The 21,793-nt window shown below is 34.6% G+C and overlaps 1 protein-coding gene across 1 annotated transcript in view; it reads left to right on the forward strand.

Annotated features, from left to right (window-relative positions):
* Positions 1-21,793, forward strand: part of CADM2 (cell adhesion molecule 2) — a 1,340,404-nt gene that overhangs the window by 1,221,493 nt on the left and 97,118 nt on the right. The window contains exon 9 of the mRNA XM_043991897.1: positions 4,158-4,336. Within this exon, the coding sequence (XP_043847832.1) occupies positions 4,158-4,336 (179 nt within the window). The remainder of the gene's footprint in view (positions 1-4,157; positions 4,337-21,793) is intronic.

Consider the following 21,793-nt stretch of genomic DNA (forward strand, 5'->3'; position numbering starts at 1 on the left):
ATCTAATTACTACCAAGGGCTTAAATAACATAGGATTATATCTGTGTCGGTGCGTGTATGCATTAAAAGCTTCCAGAAAATGCGATATCAGGTGGAATGAAAGAGAAAATATGTTTTTAATAATGTTGATTTGGTGGTGGTAGGGAAATTAATTTTTTTTCCTTTGGAATATTCCACATTTTCAGTGATATGGGCTAATAATGAGTTCCCTGGAATAACTATGCTAATTTATTAACTGCAGAGTTTTATTAATTTTCATTTTATATTATACTACCTAATAATTTGTTCGTTTTCTACTTACTCCTGGTGTCTAGCTGCTATTCTGTTCTAAGCCTTTTTTTTTTTTTAAGAAGCTACTCTTTAAATGATGGGTTTTGGTCACATTAGCAGCAGGGAAGATTGTTATTCATTTGCAGGAAGGAACTTGATCATTCTTGGGTTCCAATTAGGGAATGCCTTAGGGCCCTCTAGGACTAAACACAAATCATATCACAACCTGGTAGATCATTTCATATTTCTGTAGAAAAATTGTGAGGCTTAAGCATTTTAAGTTGAAATATGTGTGCCCTATTCCTTATGTTTAAACTATAACCCCAATTCTATTCTAATTGCATTTCCTAGTGTTAATAATCTTTGCTACCTTTTGTCATACAGAGAACAATGAAAAGTTCTGCAATGGTTAGCTTAGAGACTGATTTTTACTATGAAATTTCTGTGATAATTTTCTTCAGTTTTTCTGTGCTATTTTTTCCCCCAAGGGAAAGGAGACATACACATACCCGCAAACCTACTCACTTTTTTAATAGAAAGGGAATGGACTTTTAAAAAATACCATATGGAAAGCCAATCAGAATCATCATCCTAGATACAATGTGGCATAATGGGAAAAACAGTGGCATTGGTCTGTATGGAAGTGTCAACTCTGTTATTAGCTATGTGAACTTTGACGAACTATAGAACCTTTCTGAGCTTCAGTCTCCTCATCTATAAAAATGGCAGGGGGCGGGGGGAGAATTATTTTCTATCACTACAATGAATCTCTGATCTATCTCATTAACATGAATACACTTTAACCTGTGTAGATGGCAAACTAGGCTTGCTTTCTCATCCTTTACAACTAGTTTACATGTCTCTCTAAAATCTCCATGGAGTACCTTACCAAATGTGATGGATGCCTTCCTCTGGGGTTCTTTTAATATTTCATGAATAGCAGTGCAGCATTCAGGCTTAAAATCTGTTATTCTTCATTTTTTCTACATGACTGGCCCACTAGCTCTTCTGGTCATGCCTGTCCTTAGTGATAGCCTGTTGCCCTATTTTTCATGTGCAAATCATTGATGGAAGTGTGCAGCAGTCTACTTAGGCACTATGAAATCAAGGTTGTTTTAATCAATCAACAAGCCTTTATAATGCAAGTGTTAGGCACCGTGTAGGAACTGAGGATACAGGTACTAAAATCTAATGTGATCATATGAAAAATGCATTATAAATTGGAAAGGACTATATAATTGTAGTGTGTTATGAGAGAAGCATGAAGAATGGAATAAGGAGGCATGGACTAAATTCTATATCAGTAGGTATAGATGCAAGAAATCTTTGGAGATGACTAAACATGGTTTGATATTGTTTTACCTATAATTATTCAGACTCTCTTACTTATAATTATTCAGACTGTAAGATATCTATCTACCTATCTTTCTAGATGACAACATAGATGTATATTTCAAATATCTAACAATAATTGTACAAATGTATTTGTGGCAACATGTATGTTGACATGCATGTATGTAAATTATGAACTTGTACTAAATCACCCGTCTAGCCCTTTCAAGTTTTGGAAATTTTTGTGGAACTATGAACTTTAAGGATTTCTATTCTATAAACTGTTTAGTGTAGCAGCCTTGAAATTTTAAATTGTAAAAGGTGATTATTAAATAAGGGATAGGAGAGGGGCTTAGAGGTTTGAGACTTTGAGGTTTGAGACTTTGACTCTAAATAAAATGAATGTGAGTTATTTGCACAATGGGATTATCTTAAAGAGCTTTCCCCAAACTTTGCTTTCTATACAATGAATGCCTTCATTTAGGATTGCACAATATGTCTACTTATTCCGATATTGCATAGATATGATAAAAATGTGCATATTCTGTTCCATTTTCTCTCATTTCCTTTACTACATGCTTCCCTTCCTTTAGTTGTATTCTAAGTTATTTAATCACTTTTTCCAATATCTAATCAAAATTCCAGTCCTCCCTTTGGCTCAGTAATTTTTACTTTCACGTGTAGTTTCCCTTCCCCCTTTCTAAAAGCTTGTCAGAAAACATTTTTCTTTTACCTTAAGAAAGGCATTAAGTAAGGTTTATTATACACAGAGACACATATTCTATGTAATGTATGTGATTGGTGGTTTACATGCCTATATATGTATGTATACAAATGTTCTATATAATATTTTTGATAGGTGGTACACACACATATAGATATGTATTTATTCAAATATGTTCTTTATGACTGGTAGGTATGTATATAAATATGTAAACATGTACATCTTTGTGTACATGGATGTATGCTTATATGTCCTGTGTACATATTAAGCCCAATTAAGCCCTCTGTAACTTTTTAATAAGATATCATATGCATTTTTTATTTTCTTACCAAATAATAGATCAGAGTATGAGTGTATCCTTGAAGGAACATTGTACCCTGCAGGACATATTATAACAGGGTTTTATTAGAGCACAACTTCTCTGTACAACAAATTCCCTATCTTATGAAAATTTTAATTTGTAAAATAGAACTAGATAAGGATTTATTTTTGCTCTATGTTTTCTAGTCAATTAATTAGTCCAAGCCAACAAGCATTTATTAAATGTTTATTCTGTACCAGGTACTCTGCTAAATACTAGGAATATAAAGAAATGTAAAAATAGTCTTTGCCCTCAAGGAGAGCACATTTTAGTGGGAAAGACAACATGTGAACAACTATGTACATGTTAGATAAAGACACAGTAAATGGGAGGCAATCTCAGAAGCAAGGCACCCACAGCGAGGGGGACAAGGAAAGGCTTCTTGAAGAAGGAAGGATTTTATCTGAGACTTGAAGGAAGCCAGGGAAGTCAAACAGAACAAATAAGGAGAGAGAGAGAGAGAGAGAGAGAGAGAGAGAGAGAGAGAGAGAGAGAGAGAGAGAGAGAGAGAGAGAGAGAGAGAGAGAGAGAGAGAGAGAGAGAGAGAGAGCGCGTGTGTGTGCTTCAGGCATGGCAAACAGCCAGAGAAAAGGCAGGGAGCTGGAAAGGGTGTGTGTTTCAGGAAAAGTAAGGCCAGCATTGCAGGATTGTAGTATATATAGAGGAGACTAAAGTATGAGAAGACTGGAAGGGCAAGATTGTGAGGGGTTTCTAAAACCCATTTTATATTTGATACTGGAGATAATTAGAAACCACTATAACTGACCAAATAAGGGCACGATAGGGAGCACTTTAGGAAGATAATTTTGGCTGGTGAGTAGAAGGATAGATGAAGTTAGGAGAGATTTGACAGACCAGAAGGCCATTGCAATAGGCCAGCAATGGAGTGGTGAGGGCACGCACCAGAAGTGTGATTGTGTCTGAGACAAGGCAGCATATGTATGTGGTAAAGGTAAAAATAATGAAATATGACTAGAGATCAGATATGTGGAATGAATTCAGGTTAGGAGTTGTGGATTACACGGAGGTTCTGAGCATGGGAGACTGGGAAGATGGTGGTGACTCAACAGTAATAGAGAATTTTGGAAAAATGAGAAGGTTTGGTGGGAGGGATATAATGAGTTTTGTTTTGGACATGCTCAGTTTAATATATATATATATATATATATATATACACACACACATAGACATATGTACACATAGACACCCATATACACATATATACATGTGCACAAACATATGTACATATATAGTATCCAGTTCCAAATTCATTTTTATTTTTAATAGTTCTCTGTGCTACTAGTAAACTCCACACAATCAGGGGTCATGTGTGATAGGCTTTTTGTACTCTTTAATAATAGGTTGATTGTACAAAATCTATTATCTATCTATATGCAAATGTGCAGATAAGCATATTAAACCAAATTTTCTTAATTTTGACACATCTGTATACATGCTTTTATCCAATAGGCCCGAACCAGTTTTGTGGACAAAGGATGGTGGAGAATTACCAGATCCAGACCGAATGGTTGTGAGTGGTAGGGAGCTAAATATTATTTTCCTAAACAAAACGGATAATGGTACATATCGATGTGAAGCAACAAACACTATTGGCCAAAGCAGCGCAGAGTATGTCCTGATTGTGCACGGTGAGTACCCTTTTGAATTATTCTTAGGGAAGATATGGAATAGAATTATAAACTATGTATGCTTTAAAGTCCAACTTAACTGTTATCAAAAAATAACAAAGAACCAATAATGATTTCAGTAGACCATTCTTTCCAAAAAACAGTTTGGTTTAATTTCATTTATTGGATTAATGAGTCATTTTGCTATATATCCCCGTACTACAAATACAAGAGCATATAGTTCTAGTCAAGCATGATGAAAATTGTATTTTCAGTGGATTGCATGTGGTCATTTCTCCACATTTATTTTTTAAAGTAAGTTTATAGTGGAATTAATATGATGTTATTTATGTACTGATGACAGAAGCATACAAGACTAATAAGAAATATTGTTATTTCTCCTGAATGTTGTGTTAGATACTCTTCCAAATGTGAACTGAAAATCTATTATTCCCACCCTGTCTGAGGCAACAATGCAGTCAATGTAGGAACATTATAATAGCCACTAGGCAAATGCTGAGATAAAGAGAATCTTACATCTCCCATGCACAAAAACCAGTTTAAGAGATTGCCCTCCACATCATTGTACCCACAAAGGATCGACTGAATCCCCAAAGTGTTCGGAAATATTTTGTCCATTCAGCCTAATTCACCTTCTGAAGAAGTACAATGGATGTTGGTGTGTGTGTGGGTGTGTGTGTGTGTGTGTGGGGGTGTGGGTTGTTTGTTTGTTTTCTGGGTAGTGTATTATAGTGAGGAGAACATTGAACTAATTGGTCCATGAACAAGGATTCAGGTTTTATTGCAGTCCCCTATCCGTAGGTCACTTTTTTTCCTAGGCCTCAGTTTCCTCAACTCTAAAATAAAGGCATTGGATTAGATGAAGTTCAACTCTAACATCATCCTGTGATTCTCTAAGTAATCTGTGGTCTAGATCTTCTACAAGGCTGGGTTTACACAGAATTAAAACATTCTTTCAAAAATCATAATTTTAATTTGATATAGGCAGGTTTTTGTACATATATGGATTTGTTTTAGTAAGTATCAGAATTTGCAAGATATTGTGAATAGTGCAAATTCCCATTTCCTGTGCAGGCTTGCATTTTCACTTCTTAAACAATCTAGTGGGACTAAGTTTATACACTTTAAGATTCCAGTTTCCCAAGTTCCCCAGGAAGAATGGTATCCTTATATCATTTCATATCTCAAGAACAAAATCAGTCTATAGAATGGGGCAGTCGAGTACCCTTCACTTTGATATTGGCCCATTAGCTATTGCATGGCATTCACTGGCATAGGTGGAACACAATGAGTTAGTTGTACCCTTAACTTTTAAATGCTCCCTTTACTTAATAGCTAGTCACTGGGGGATTTAGGGCATGTTATGTAGCATGTCACACTGCTGTGAAAGCAATATGCCACAGAAATATAGAGTTAAAAGGAAGCTGACAGGAATACAATATGGTTTTGTGAAAAGTATGCCATCTAGATTTTTTTAGTAAGGAATTCAAGTGGAGAAAATGTATATGTTTTTCAAGTGTTTGCAAGCTGGCCAGCACCATGATTCCCTAAATAGCCAAGTTACCTTTAGGTAGTTTGGCAGTTGACATATTTCTAATAAATACTTCTCTAAGCACTTTGTATGTAGTCATTTTTGGCTTTGCTTTTTGATCCACAATTCATCAAAAGCACCCCATGGATTAATGTTATTCATGCTGCTAGATCAATGCTGTGAAGTTCAACAGTAGTTTACCTAGGATTATTGACACAAGTAATGAGAGGCTCATTGAAACACTGAGACCATATTACAATGTGTTTTAAAAAAAAAAAGACTTCATTTAGGTTCATTACAAAATAAAGTTTTCCCCTATGCACACTGGGTATAATGTTTCATTAGACACTAGTTGTATAAATATGAAACACTATTCCCTCCTGTTAATGGTTTAGCCATTTCAAACCCCCACTAAATGCTAAAATTTGAGTGGCATTTCAATCTATAATGAATGCTGTATGCATTTTGGAATGGAGTGATAAGTGATCATTTGTGAGAACTTTACCCTTTTTTATCTTTTACACCAAGGTTGCTTTTGCATTAGCTGTGATAATTTAATATACCTCCAGCATAGAGGGTTATTTCATGAGCTGATACCCTGTGTCTTTTACTTTCATGCAGTTACCCAGGCCCTATCGATCCTTAACTTGATGGAGGTCTATGCACTTTCCTGTAAAACTGTCTGTTATCTAGAGCCATTCTGTTGGTGTGGTTTTATCCTTTGGGTGTCAATGGAAGTGCATCAAAATGTTATCACATTTAATTGTAACATGGCTGGCATTTTATGTTACAAATACTGCAGTAAATCCTAATTACGCCTTTGCAAATTCAGCACTGCGACCACAGCTCACAATTTGAAACTGTAATTTAAAATTTGCTGCCAGGAAAAAAGCCTCATGAAAGTGAAAGTGCAAATTCCTCTAGCTTGGTATTCACTCATTTATGAAACATTACCATTGTAGGGCTTCAACTAGGAGAAAAACTTGGAAGTTCTATAATTTGACCAACATTATTTATTAGTCAATCTAGTAATTCAAAGAAGAATTTGGACAAGTTCCTTTTAATGACAGCAGGAGCTAAGGGAATTTGCATCAATCAAGAAATTTCCTGAAGAAGATTCAAGTAGTCATTTTTAATTCTTTAAGAAAAAAAATTTCTAAGTATTCTATACTACATCATTTTGTCCTTTCAATCTCTTTGTTACAATTATAGAGTGATCAAGGAATATGTTTGTGCATTTATATGGGGGAAGAGGAAGGTAATAAGCATTTATAAAGTGGCTACTATGTGCTAGGTACTAAATTAAGTGTTTACTCATTTGATCTTTACAACAACCCTGGAAGGTAGATACTGTTATTATCCTCATTTTAAAATTGTGGAAACTGATGCAAACAGAGGTTAAATGATTTGCACCGGGTCACATAGCTAGTTATTGTCTGAAGTGAGATTTGAACTCAGGTCTTCCTGATTCAAAGCCCAGCACTCTATCCATTGTGCTACCTGTATCCTTTGTTTCATTCCTATTCTGAATTTTTAAAACATTTTAATAGAGAAATGGGCATATAACATAGTAAAGATTGATAAAACTACATGCTCAAATTATTAGCCTTATATGGCATGCCAAAGTCACTTCAGACCAAAAACACTAGAACAAATTTTGACTAAATGCAATACCTAAAGATACAATTATCCCCTGAATGTTACTCTCAAAATATGCAGAGCTAAGCCTGATTAATAAGTAATGATCTACTAAATCAAATTCTCTACAATAAAGGCAGGTGGAAAACACACATCACAATTACAACAAATATTTTGAACATCATTCTGAAGAGAAAAGAATATTATGATTTGGAGACTGAGGACCTAGGTTTGAATATTTTGGTTCAACTGCTTAGGAAGCCATTGTGATGTTTTGGACCTGAGTTTCCCCCTCTACAAAATATGCGGAAATATTGCAGGGTGGTTAAGTCATTGAACTTTGATTCAGGAAGGCCCGGGTTCAAATACTTCCTCAGATACATAAATTGTGTGTCGTTAAGTCACTTAACATCTCTATGACTGTTTCCTCATCATTAAAATAAGCACATTGGATTCAGTGGCCCCTAAAGTCACCTTCAGCTCTAAATCCATGACTAGATGATCTCTAAGTCACCTTGAAACTGTAAGGCAAATGTCTAGTTAAAAAGTTCATGATGCTCACAAAAGAATAGTATCTTGAATAATTTGGTTCCTTCACCATGATATTAAGGTCTAGAAGATTTTGTACAACAGCTTTTTAACAGGTAAAAGAAGACACAGGCACATCTTCCACAAATGACATCATAGGAGATATCCCTGATTCCACAAAGATACATGGATACAAATAATAGCGTCTTGGAGCCCAACCTTTTGTTCTTATTTAAAGCAATTACATTTATGATCTAAAATTTATGTGTGTGTTTCTCTGTAAAAATGAGATAAACCCTTGTCATAATTGTCAGGTACTGTGTATACATTATAAAAGTTGTGTAAGTGTGTGTGTGTGTGTGTGTGTGTGTTTTTCCTGGAGACAGTAAGTGACAAACTCTCCTCCCACCTGAAGGAGGAATTGACAGTGGCAAGTCTAGAATCCAGTGGAGAGGCAAAGATAAAAGAGTGAATTAGTGCCATAGTAGCAAATCTAAAGTCTCAGGGAAAGAGATTCTTTAATGTAATATCCCAGTTAAAATGACTCTTATGGAGTCCAGATTTATATGTGTGGGTGGTTGTCCTAACATTCTTCTTTCACTGGGCATAGCAATTTACCTTTCCTATAACTATTTTTGTTTTGTTTTGTTTTGTGGGGCAATGAAGATTAAGTGACTTGCCCAGGGTCACACAACTAGTAAATGTCAAGTGTCTGAGGCAGGATTTGAACTCAGGTCCTCCTGAATCCAGGGCTGGTGCTTCATCCACTATGCCACCTGGCTGTCCCACCTTTCCTATAATTATTAACATGAAAAACATGTTGAAATTGAGCCTGTAGGGTACCATTTTGCCCTATCCATTTGAATTATTAAAATAATTAACAAATAAGGACACTTGAAGTGTGTGTCTATTTACTTCTCTTTTTCAGTGATGTGATAGCAAAATCTTGCCTGTTCTCTGACAAAAATCTCATTGAGGATACCTCTCAATAATTGTGTAGTTGATTCTTTTAAAAAATTTGTTATGTAGATGGGAAAATAGGCATATAAATCAGTGATTGTTGATACCTTCCTTTGTCATTTGGGGATATTAGCCAAGGTCTAAGATCTTCTCTCTCCTTTGCTATTTTTCCTTCCTTTAGATAGTTTGTGAATTGTTCACTTTATACCTTCACTATTGTTTAACCTCAAGCTCAGATTTACTCTATGCATACTTTGATTTTTCTAATGCAGATGCTTCTCATATATTTGTTCTCTTTAGCCTCATTTCAACAAGCATGTCCAATGTTGTAATAATAGTGAGGGCTCTACTGTCCTTAAAGGTGAAATAATGTTTGCTTGGGAAATCTTTTCAGATCTTTTTCATTTTTCTTCTTTTTGTTGTCCTTCCATTTGCATTTGCAAATACCCTTGGGATGATTGCTTAATTGGTTCTCTCACTAGATTTTCTTTAAACTGTTTTTCCCTTCATTGCTTCTGTTTTATATAGTGATACTTTTCACACTCTTCTGTCATCTTATTCTATAAAATTTTTCAAATGAATTCATATTCTAAACAGGTGTTGAATTTAGCTGCCCTTCCTTTCCCCTTGAGAAGTAAGAAGGTATTTGCTAAGGGCATTTTAAAAGGACATTTTCTATATATGTGATCACATCTAACATGTAACATAGATAAAATTGTGCTATTTGCCACATGACCAAGTTAGTCTCAAAGAGAAGGCATAGGACTGAGAAAGGCACCATTGGAAGTATTATCCATATCAGTGATATCACAGAGCCATCCAAGTATCAAGGTCGTGGTTCTACTCTTACTCTTTTGCAACATTTTCTCACATTTTTCTCAGATTTTCTATCTTTACAATCACCCTTCTAAATCATTCTTCTTTGTAGAGTATCTAATTATATTGTTTTTGGTGTCATTTTTCCCCAGGTCAGTAGGAAAGCAAATTTTTCTTTCTTTCTCTTTCCTTCCTTCCTTCCTTCTTTCTTTCTTTGGTGAGGCAATTGGGGTTAAGTGACTTGCCCAGTGTCACACAGCTAGTAAGTGTCAAGTGTCTGAGGCCGGATTTGAACTCAGGTACTCCTGAATCTAGGGCCACCTAGCTGCCCCAAAAGCAAATTTTTCTAATGAGTTTTATTTTGTTATCCTGCCTATCTCAATAAATCTATCAGTCATAAAATCATCCATTGCTAAAAACAAAATTGTATGCAAATTTTGTGAATGTTTCAACCATGTGCAGAATTTTTCTTGGTATCTCTGAATGAATGTCTCTGAAATGCAACTATGACAATGATGTATTTTTTTCCCTCATGGGAATGAATAGTATTGTTTTTCTTCTCCTCTCGGGTAGCTTTAATCAACAGAGAATAGTAGCAGTCTACATGTTCCTACCAGTAATATAGCAGCATCAGATAAAACACTGTCTTGAGTTTTTATTTTTTAATAGTAGGGAAGAATATGGTTGTTAGAAAAGTTTGTGTATTTTGGTCTAGTGAAGGTATCAAGCGATTAAGTGTGCCTCTCCAGTTTTACAGAATCAATACAGCTGCTACTTTCATTTCTCTCAGCTTTTATTGTTAATAATAAATGTCAAGAAAATACTCTGAGACAGAAAGGTGTACATGAAGAGATTACAGACTGCAGTACAAAGTCAGGCTTCCATTGCTCACTCAGACATATATCTCTTTCAGACACTAGAGCCTAAATGCAGGTCTACTTCCTGGGTGCTGTTGCTGCATTTCACATGGCTCACTTGCCATGAAAGACAGACAGATTGGGTCACAGAAGCTATCCTTTCTTTCAATTTAGTAAGAATTTCTACTTTATCTTGAGTTCCTTTCCACTTTCTCTTACAAGAGTTAGCTAAGGTTCAAATAGAAAGCCCAGTACTTGGAGATAATTGGGTTTTACCATCAATAAAGCATACTACTTGAAATCTTGATGGGTACATGCAGCAACTGAAAATTGGTAACAATTGTGAGAAAAGAAATTAGTAAAGCTTTGAAAAAGAAGTCCTATCTCATAAACTTTCAAAGTAGACCTCAAAATTAGCTGTATAGCAACTTATAAAATGGGGAATTTGATCATAATATATGAATTTCCAATCTTACACAATAAGTTTGAATTCTTCAAAAGTTAAAGTATACATTCCAGGTTATTAATATTTTAAATGTTAACAAGAGTTCTCAACTCAAATAGGAATGAGGAACGCTTCTCTGTGTTTGATAATTCATCTGTGGCTACACTAAGTAATTAACATTCTCTCTTGTGACTTATATGTGACTGCTATAGCTATCCAGATAAGAAATATAAGAAACATAGTGAAGTCTAACATATTTTTAATTGCTCAGTTATACTATCAGATAGAGATAAGCATAATTCTTGTACAATAAAATGGAACAAAGGCACATAATCTTTTTCTTCATAACAGGGCAAAGATAGTCTAGATTATAAACATATAGAAAGTCAATAAAACACAGAAAGAATTCAGATATAAAATCTCTTACCTCAAATGAAAATAGACCTATCAGTCCATGAATTAATTCTGTATGCTCATTGTCAGTTTCTTCCATTAAAACATAGATGGAAAAACATGAAATGTACTATTTTTTAAAGTAGAAGAATCTTCTCCAATATAGATTAACAAGGAATATAGCAATAAAGAAGCCCTATGGTTGGTCTTTTCTCTCATATCAGGCTGAGATTTTTCAGACAATGAGCTGGTTGGACAAACCTTAAAACTGTCTTCTCTTTCATTATTTAAGATAAAACATTTAATTTGTGCACTTGACTAAGTGGAGAGAGTTGTGCTGCCTACAGGAAAATCATAACCCCTGACCGAATGAATATGCCATTGGGTTCAGAAAAAAAAAAGAAATTAAATTGTATAAAATTGGCGAAGCCAGGAGCACTATATTCAATATTGTACATGTTTAAAAAATAACACCTAAATTGAGGCTTAATTCCATCTCTTTGGTTTCGATGAGCATGACATGGATAAATTAAACTAACTGCCAGCTGCCACAGCACAAATTCAGTTCAAAGAGACAGCCAGGATGCCCATATTTCTCTAGTACCTACATAAATTGATGTGAATATTGAGGGACAAAAGTCCTCTCTGATGTTTTAGATAGATGAGGAGAGATGTTGCTTAATATTTTCACCATTTGTTGTTGGTGTTGACTACATAAACATATCAAATAGTTCCTATTCACTCAGCAGGCAGTAAAGAAAAAGGCAATAGCAAGTAAACAATATACTTTACCTTTACTGACTTGTTAAGTTTTTTGGCATTCAGCTAAGTAGCAATACTGTAAAAAATATAGCACAAGCCCTTGCTTGCCTTTTGTGTACAGCAGTCATTATGGTGCCAATATCAAATTCATGAAAGAGTACCAGCATAATATGCACCCCTGTAGAAACAATATTAAGACTTTCTTGGTTTTAGAAATATCAGAGTACATGCTAGTTTTCATTGTAGAATTGCATAGTACTTCACTTTTTTTGCAGAAATATTTTAAATTCATTTTTAAACAAAAAAATTGTAGTAAGAGATGGATTCAAAACAAAACAAAATAAAATAATCATCTCCCTTGACTATCTAAGGTAAAGACTGGAAAATCTCCCTTGACTATCTAAGGTAAAGACTAGAAAATCCTCGAAAGGTCAAAAATAGCACAATTCCTGTGTCTTCTAGGCACAGTTAAGATTTTTCATGGTGAAGATGAACAAAGGTTAGGCTGGGTCCCACTGGATCACTATGATATGAATCCATTTGTCTAGATCTATTTCTGACCTTTGTCCTTTTATGGGAGGTAGAGTAAGGTACATTTCCCAGATGCTGCCATGGACTGAGACTATTTGCATATCACTAAAATTCTCTTAATAACTGATGCTGCTTCTACCCTTTAGCACAAACCTGAAATAATTGTTTATTAATGACTGGCATTTCTGAGATTTCCTCTCTAGCCCTTTATTTTTGATAGGGAAAACATGACTTGAAAACTGGCATCATACCTTTTTTGATGTCCAGCAAATGCTAACAAACAAAATAATCCTTGATATTCACATACATATCAAACCTGATCATTTGGGTGATTAGAGGAAGCAGTCTCCCACTTGCAGTGAGGAGGCAGCTAGATGTCCTGGATGGTGTGCTAGGACTGGTGTCAAGAGAGCTCAAATTTGGACTTAGACACTTACTGGCTGTGTGACCCTGGACAAATCATGTAACCTTTATTTGCCTCAGTTTTCTCAGCCATAAAATGGTTATGATAACAACATCTACCTCACAAGGCCGTGTTGAGAATCCAATGAGATAATATTTATAAAGTTCTTAGCGTAGTGCCTAGCACATTGTAGACTCTAGATTATTCCCTTTCCCTATCTTGTAGTGATTTGAGAATTACATAAAAAGGTCCTTCTGCTGTAAAACTAATTCCTCCAGCCAGAAATTACATTTTTAGATATTCATTCCTTTGGGTAAAGCATTTTCATTTCACTGATGTCTTCTTTTAAAAAGTAGATAAATTTTGGAAGGATAATTTTAAAATCATTCTCTCTCAAAGCATTATTTAGTTTATTGGATTGGTTTTTTCCAACAGGAAGGATTCAGTTTCAAAAGATAAAATTGACCATTGTGGAAACACATGGGGGAAAGAGAAAATTTGTGGAAACAGGGAATGGGGAGAATAATTTTTTAAAAAGCTTATTCCAGTTTCTTGTCCCTGGATTTCATCTTTCTTTGTTTTCATATGCATATGCCAAAGTACTAGCTTTATTGCTATATATGTGCATACACAAAGTACAGTCTTTCTTAAATAAGGCACAGTTTTTAACAATGATGTCTATAACATCTTTGCATTTTCCTTTGTGCTTTGACATACTTAAAGAGAAAGTTTTCACTACATTTGCTAATTTTACAATATTTAACTATTGCATTTGGGAACATTTTATGTTTTAATATACCTTTTTCAAATCAGCAACATACATAAAGAATTAAGATGCACTGAAATTAGTGCCATGTAATGGCTTTCATATTTATTTTAATTGCTGAAATTCCAACTTCTTGGTTCTATAGAAACAGCAGACTGTATCATAGTTTAGTTATGCCCTGAGGATCTTTGTTTTAAGGTGACTAAAAGGTCCTATTGCTATTTTCTAGAATCAATGTATTAAGTAGAAAAAGGGACCAAAGAGTATGTAGAAGAAATTGCAATAGTTGTGAGTGACAAAACTATACAGTACCCTGGATGTCTAAGCAGGCACACAGCTATGTAGCTATTCTAAAGCATGAGAAATATGACATCAAAAAAGATGAGACCAAGGAAAAAATGTTTAACAGTTGTTTCAGGTGTTCTAATTACTAATTTGGTATAAATAATTTGTTCAATTTTTAAAATTTCTTAATGTTTTCTCCTAAATGAATACATATGTGCTTATAAAGAGAGAGATTACACACACACACACACACACACACACACACACACACACACACACACACACTGATATTGGAGTTCTATGGATGAACTGTATGACAATTATGTTATTCTTTTTTTAAAAGTAAGTAATTTATAGTACAAACAGAATTCTATTTGGGACTTGGGTATTCTCAAATGCCCCAGTATGGTCATAAGCCTGTATCATAATCAAAGAAAAATCAAATTTTCCAGACATAAAGTGGCTTAGCTTGAGGTCCCAAGGAGACACTGTGTATTTTCATGCATGCATGCATGCATGCACACATGTATGTATGTATATCCACACACAGAGAGAAAAGGAAATCAATTTATTTATGTTGATTCATACCTGAATTGGATCTTTTTGATTGGAGGTAAAAATTAGTTTATGGAATAATATATACCTTAACATGTATAATTACTTAGATGCTGATTGTAATTTTTGATTTAAAAATTGTGTTCTTATATTTTGGATGATGCCCTATCCTCAGAAAGATCTAAGAATCTTTTATAGGCTGGGCCAAAAGTCATGAAGGGTTCTGATGTTTTAATAACTTTTTGAAAATTATTTTTGCCATTTATGAGATTTGATTTTTCACATGTAATATAAATTCATTTCCTATACATACTGTATATAATGCTATAGTATTATAAATTAAAAGCAAAAAATAAAGGAGTGATGAAATATTCATAAATTTTGGCCCATGCCATAGAAGGCAGGCATCATATCTAAGAGTTTGATTCTTTAATACTTTAAATTTTAAATTAATTTTATAAGTTAAGAAAATGTCACTTAACCCTTATTGCCCCACAAAAAAAAGAAAGAAAGAAAAGAAAAATATATTAATTCAGGTACATTTTAAAGCAACAAGACTGATTTATACAGAAAGATTCTTTATAATTATATGTTAGTTGGGCTGTTGGTTGCTATTGATAGTATGAAATTGGAGTATTTTTCAATTTTTCAAAAGCAACTTTTTGTTGCAGGTATTTCATTTTGTAAGTGGAGCTAGTAGAAAGACTATGTGGCAGAAAGGGGTATTTTTTAAAGTTTTTGACTTTTTTTCTAGGTGAGGATACTATATTATTCTGGAGAAGAGATTAAGATAGCATAGTAGTTATTAATTTTCCATTGTTTCCTAAATCATTAAAGTAGGTTTATGTTGCTTTCTATTGTTATAAGAAAAATAACAGGAAACTGACAATCTTCCTTTCTTTTTATAGTTGAAAAAAACAATTCACTAGCAAGCATTTATTAAGCACCTAGGATACAGGCAAAAATTAAATAGGACAAATGTCCATTTCATCTCTTCATGTTAGGTATATTCAGCAATTTCATTCAATTATTTATAAATTGATTAATAAAAGTTTATATTATAAGAGGATGTAAGGTCTTTGGGAGTAGGCATCGTTTCTTTTTTGTCTTTGTATCTCTAGCATATAATGGGTAATTAAAGATTATTGAATGAATGGATGAGTGTAATATGTTTTATACTTAGAGCAAGTTTTCATCTATATCATCTCATTTCATCCCATAAAAAAAGGAGCTGCAAATATAATTACTCTAGATGTATAAGATCAGCAAGATAAATCAGTTGTTTGAGGTCACAAACCTAGGGTCACAGAGCTTATGAGTTTCCCCAATTTACAAAGAGGATCAAGACATGAAGCCTGGTCTTCAGGCACAAAAGTTTGGAATTCCTGTTATATAATCACATTGCTTCTCAGATTATTAAGGACATCTTGCATCTTGCAATCTCTATCACCAGTTGGGTTGTGAAAAGCTTCTTTCCTTCATCCTAATTGATCTCTTCTCCCCCTCCCTCCCTCCCTCCCTCTCTCTTTCTCTCTCTCTTTCTCTCTCTCTTTCTCTCTCTCTCTCTCTCTCTCTCTCTCTCTCTCTCATATGCACACATACATGTATCTTTGTATCTTCTGAGTCAGCTTGGTTTTTTTTGAAATCATTAGTTTGGATTAAATTCATTATGAAACTCTATTTATTAGGGGCTAAAGGAAAGCACGTTTACATGTGCATTCAACCCACTTGGTAACTCACAGCCCTCATTTTCCTTAAGTACCTGTCCCCCTTCAGTAAACCAGTGCAACATGTACCAGTGTCTCTGAGGACTCTATTCTGTTTCTAGAACCCATGTTAGCCTGAATGGGCTAGAAAGTCATTTGTGAAAAGTAAACCTGCCACAGAACAAAATAGGCTGACAAGTTAGAAATTGCTATACATCACATGTGCAGAGAACAAAGCATACCTTTCACCTGAAGTGCTTGTTATGAAACAAACAACAACAAAAACCAAGCTGCAGCAATCGCAGTCTTCAGTTTATTGCCCACAGTTTGTGTATTAGCTGATTTTATTTTGACAAGGGTATACAGAATCTGTTGTGTTCTTATAAGTTTCAATGACAAAATAAGATTTATTTATGTCTTCGTAAGTTCACACACACACACACACACACAGAGAGCCTTTTCATGTTGCTATGAATGTGTTAGAAGGATTAAGAACTGTAACACATGAAAATAGAAATATTGAAAATCAGAATCCAGAAGCTTAATTCTGTGTCTTTCTTCCTTTAGTGGTCAATGATATTTGAAAATCATTAGCAGAAATTGTCCACTAGATATCTGATGCAATCATTTAAATGGGGTTAAAAGATTTACAATTATTCATGGTTCAGAAGCAACGTTTTCTATGAATGATCCATATTTTTTATATTTGGTAAATTCTTATTTATCAAGAAATCAACATCAAATTTTTAGAAGTGTTCTAGGCAATGTGGAGAGAGAGAGAGACAGAATGTCCTCTAGAATCTTATGATCTTCTTAGTGAAGCTAGACATGTACATGTAAAAAATAATATTTTTTCACATAAGCATAGTATAAATACTATATGAATTCAGAGAAAACAAAATTTCCTCATAGCTGGCGTGTTCAGAAAAGGCTTCACAGTAGAGATGAGAACTGAACTGAACCTTGAGCAATGTAAGTATTCTACTGGATTGATCACTATTTTTGTCTTCCTACTCAGAGCTTAGAAAACAGGACTTGTACTGCAGTTGTCCTGAGTTGGTGATTAATAAATGTTTGAGAGATTGGATTGAATTGAAATAAGGGTAGAAATTTGGCAGAAAGTAGGGAAGGAAAAGTTAAGGGAAAGAAAGGGATGGAGAAGAAAGTATTTCAGGTCAGGGAAGCATCACATTCAAAGGTAATAAAGTATAAAACATTTTGGAAGGATGAGTATACCCATTTAGTTGGAGTAGAAGAGTCTGTTCAGGGAAGTACCATGTGATTCTGCAGATTGTGGCCACTTTCTAAAAAGACCAGAATACCTTGCTAAGAAATGCACGTTCTATCCAGTAAGCATTGTTAACCAACTGTAGATTTTTGTTCAAGGAGTTTAATAATCAAAGAAATATATAGGAAGATGAATATGATAGCAGCATGCAGAAAGGATTAAAGAAAAAAAAACTGGAATAGAGAGACCACTTAGGAGTTTAATACAATAATTCAGGCTTAAAGTCAGGAGAAATTGAATTAGGTTAGTGACAATAAGAACTGAAAGGGAGAGTTTTTTTTTTTAAATGGCAAAACATGAATCAATAGGACTTGGTGACTAATTGGATGTGGAAATGAAAGAGAGTGAGGAAGGAAAGAATACTCAGACTTTGAGGCTGGGTGATTGAGAATGGGTTTACCACTAACAAAAATAGGGGAGGTGGTAAGAGGGACTAGAGGATCATGCTGAGTTTAAGATGATAGCTAAATGTCTTGAAAGAACTTGAAAATGATGGATTCAAGCATTGAAGAAATATCAGTACTAAAGATAAAGAAGTAGAAGTAATAATAGCTAGAATTTGTATAGCACCTTAAGTTTTACAAAACACTACATATATATACACATGCACATGTATATATACACATATGTGTGTATATATACATCCATATATATAAAATATATAACAATACATGTATATGTTTACATATTTGATCCTTATTACAATCCCCAAAGGCAGGGACTATCATTATCCCCAGTTTATAAATAAGGAAACTGAAGTAGAGACAAGTTCTGTGACTTGCCCAGGATCACATAGCTAGTAATGGTCTGAGATTGGATGTAGACTTAGAGCTTCCTGACTCGAAGCTCCATATTCTATCAATAATGCCACCAAGTTGCTATCTAGAAACTTAAATAAAGCTTCAATGTTATGGAAGTGTATAAAAATCTAAGGTTATATATAAATACAGAAAAGATGAGAAGGCCAAGAATGAATCTCAGATAATACAAACATTTAGGGGGAAAGGAGAGGTCTAGCTATGTTATTTCTTGCATGGTTCTCTGAGAACTTTATGCATATATACATGTGTCCTATATAAATCCTACTTTAGAGATATTTTGTGGTCTGAAAGTATACCTAACTCTAGACAGTTATGGCAGCTAAATAAAGTCAATAAGCCTTTTTAAACACTTGCTATATGCCAGACATGTGATTAGTGCTATGGATATAAAGAAAGGCATATTCTTGTTCTTTTTCCATCAAGGAGGTTACATTCTAATGTGGAAAGGCATCAGGTACACAAATACACACTTCCAAAAATATGTATGTACAGAATGAATGAAAGATAATCTTGGAAGAAAAATGCTAGCTATGGGTGGGAGAAGCCAGGATACAAGAAGGGGCAGGGGTGACTGAAAAATAACTCTTAAAGAAGGAATTTGAGCTGAGTCTTGAAGCATGTCAGGGAAGTCAGGAAGGTGAGGGGGCAGCCAATGAAAAGGCATAGTGAAAAGACAGAGTAACATGTAAAAAATATCAAGAAGGCCATGACTTGATCACAAAGAATGTGGAAGGAGTAACATTTCAGAAGAATGGAAAATTAGGAAAGGGTGTATGTTGTCAAAGTCTTTAAATATCAAACAGAGCCTTTTATAATTGGTTTTTAAGGTAGTAGGGAGGCCCTGGAACTCACTGGGGGTGGGAACATAGTCAGATCTGAACTTTAGGAAATCACTTTAGCAGTTGAGCAGTGGATGTAGAGAGACCAACCAGAAAGGTAATACAATACTCCAGGTTTGAGGTAATGAGTATATATCAAGATGGTGGTTGTGTGAGTAAAGAAAGCATTATGTATGCAAGAGATATTGTGAAGGTATAAGAGTTAGCAATAGAATGGATATGTGGAGTGAATATTAGATGATGACACTGAGTATGACAGTAGAACATACTGAACAAATTGAATAATAATTGCCAACACTATTAGTACTCCCCAATGTTGTCTAGGAGTTATCAGCATTTAGTCAACCATACGTACACTTTCTCATCCATCTCTATAAAATTTTTACGAGGATAATCTAGACATAGATTGAAGTTATTCTTGATGAAAATTTGAGAAAAGAACAGAGAGGCTTTCAAAACTGATATTCTAAAGTAGACCAGACTTTACAATCACACAATCAAAGAAAAATACAGGGAATATAAGATCCCCCTGTATTTATTGTTTGCTGACTCTAAAAGAGTATTTGATTCATTAGTCCGAAGTGCAGCCTCACAATCTGTCCTGAAAAAAGTTGTCTTCCATGCATATATTAAATTTATATGAGAGTCATTGATAATTCCAGTAAAGCTGAGTTCGTTCCATAATTATCTGGTCATTATCATCAAGGTGCAATTCAAGGGCTCAACAAAAAGCATTTGCTACTGTAATGTTATCTCTAAAATAATACAATTGGAATGGGAATTCCCTGTAGATTTTAAGATTTTCTTGGTCCCATTCACAGTTGACATTTTGTTAATTGCATCAAGACCTGGAACACTTGCAAAGTATCCTAAGTTAGATCTATAACAACTCAAAAGAGCACAGCCTCTAGGGGCAGCTAGGTGGCGCAGTGGATAGAGCACTGGCCCTGGATTCAGGAGTTCCTGAGTTCAAATCCGGCCTCACAGACTCAACACTTACTAGCTGTGTGACCCTGGGCAAGTCACTTAAGCCCCATTGCCCCGAAAAACCAAACCAAACCAAACAAAACAACAACAACAACAAAAAAAGAGCACAGCCCAACTATTCACACAGGGAAAATAAAAGTACATCAAGAAGGAAAGGGTGTTTAGTGTCCATAATTTTTGTCTGGTTGTACTGTTATTCAGTTGAATGAATAGCCTCTGAGCTGGTCTGTCACTCCCTATTTCTTAGAAAGATATTTTAAAATGAGAGCAGCTTGGATTTCTTCTGGGAAATTACACAGCACTTTTAGCTACCCCAAAATTCTCCCTAAAAAGGTAACAATTTATCACTATCATTTCTCTAAAGAAACATTATGGTTGTGAATGAATAATGAACAAAAATGATAACTGAAGAATCATATATTGCCCCAAAAAACATTAGAGAGCAATGCATGGTAGGTGCAACTAAGCTGAGGTATATTATCAACAGTGACTTACATATAAGAAGGGACATGAAAGAGATATAAAAACATATGAGTGGAAAAGTAATTGGCCAGTCATAGTGAAAGTAGAAGATAGCATACAGAGCTCCTTAGGTCAATACTACTACCCATATGATGTGAAAGACTTATAGCAAGTTTCCTCAGCATGTTAGGCATATTGGAGAACATGAACAAGATTCCCACAAGCTGAGAAGGTGGATGAATTCTGATTTATATTACTGAAGAAAACACCCAGCAATATGAGTTCACAGATCCATTTAGGTAATGCAGAACAAATAAATGTGACACTTGTGAGTGGTCAGAATAAAAGGTCACAAGTCATGCTGCAGGAAGATGATACTCTAGGTTTTTCGGCATACAGTTAGCAAGCTGACTTTACTGAGAAGGCCAGAGATAGTTTGAATTTTTTCCCATACAGGTGGGTTATGAGTATTGAAGAGTCTTTCCTGTGCTTATCTTTATAAAGTATATTGGGACTTCACATAAAGAATCTATATTCCCAAACATATGTTTCTTTCTGTAATGTAGATAAAGAAGTCTCTATTTACCTCACCCAAAGCACCCCAAACTGTTTTCAGACAGCCAGTCAGAGGGAAGGACCAATTATATATGGTGATGAGAAACTAAGGCTATAAATACTTACAGGCTATTTATTATAGAGTGTCAGATTTCTATTGATTAGCATTCACTAATCATCAACTTTTTCAGTCTCCTTATTTTATATTGAATATGTGTTGTGTGCATAGGTTAGCTTTAGTTTCTGTACACTTTGCTGAAGGTCAGTTCAGAGATTCAGAGGAATTTGGTAAGATTATTTAATGGTAATTCCGTAATGATCAGATTGAA

This window comes from Dromiciops gliroides, chromosome 3 (assembly GCF_019393635.1).
Source record: "Dromiciops gliroides isolate mDroGli1 chromosome 3, mDroGli1.pri, whole genome shotgun sequence".
NCBI lineage: Eukaryota > Metazoa > Chordata > Mammalia > Microbiotheria > Microbiotheriidae > Dromiciops > Dromiciops gliroides.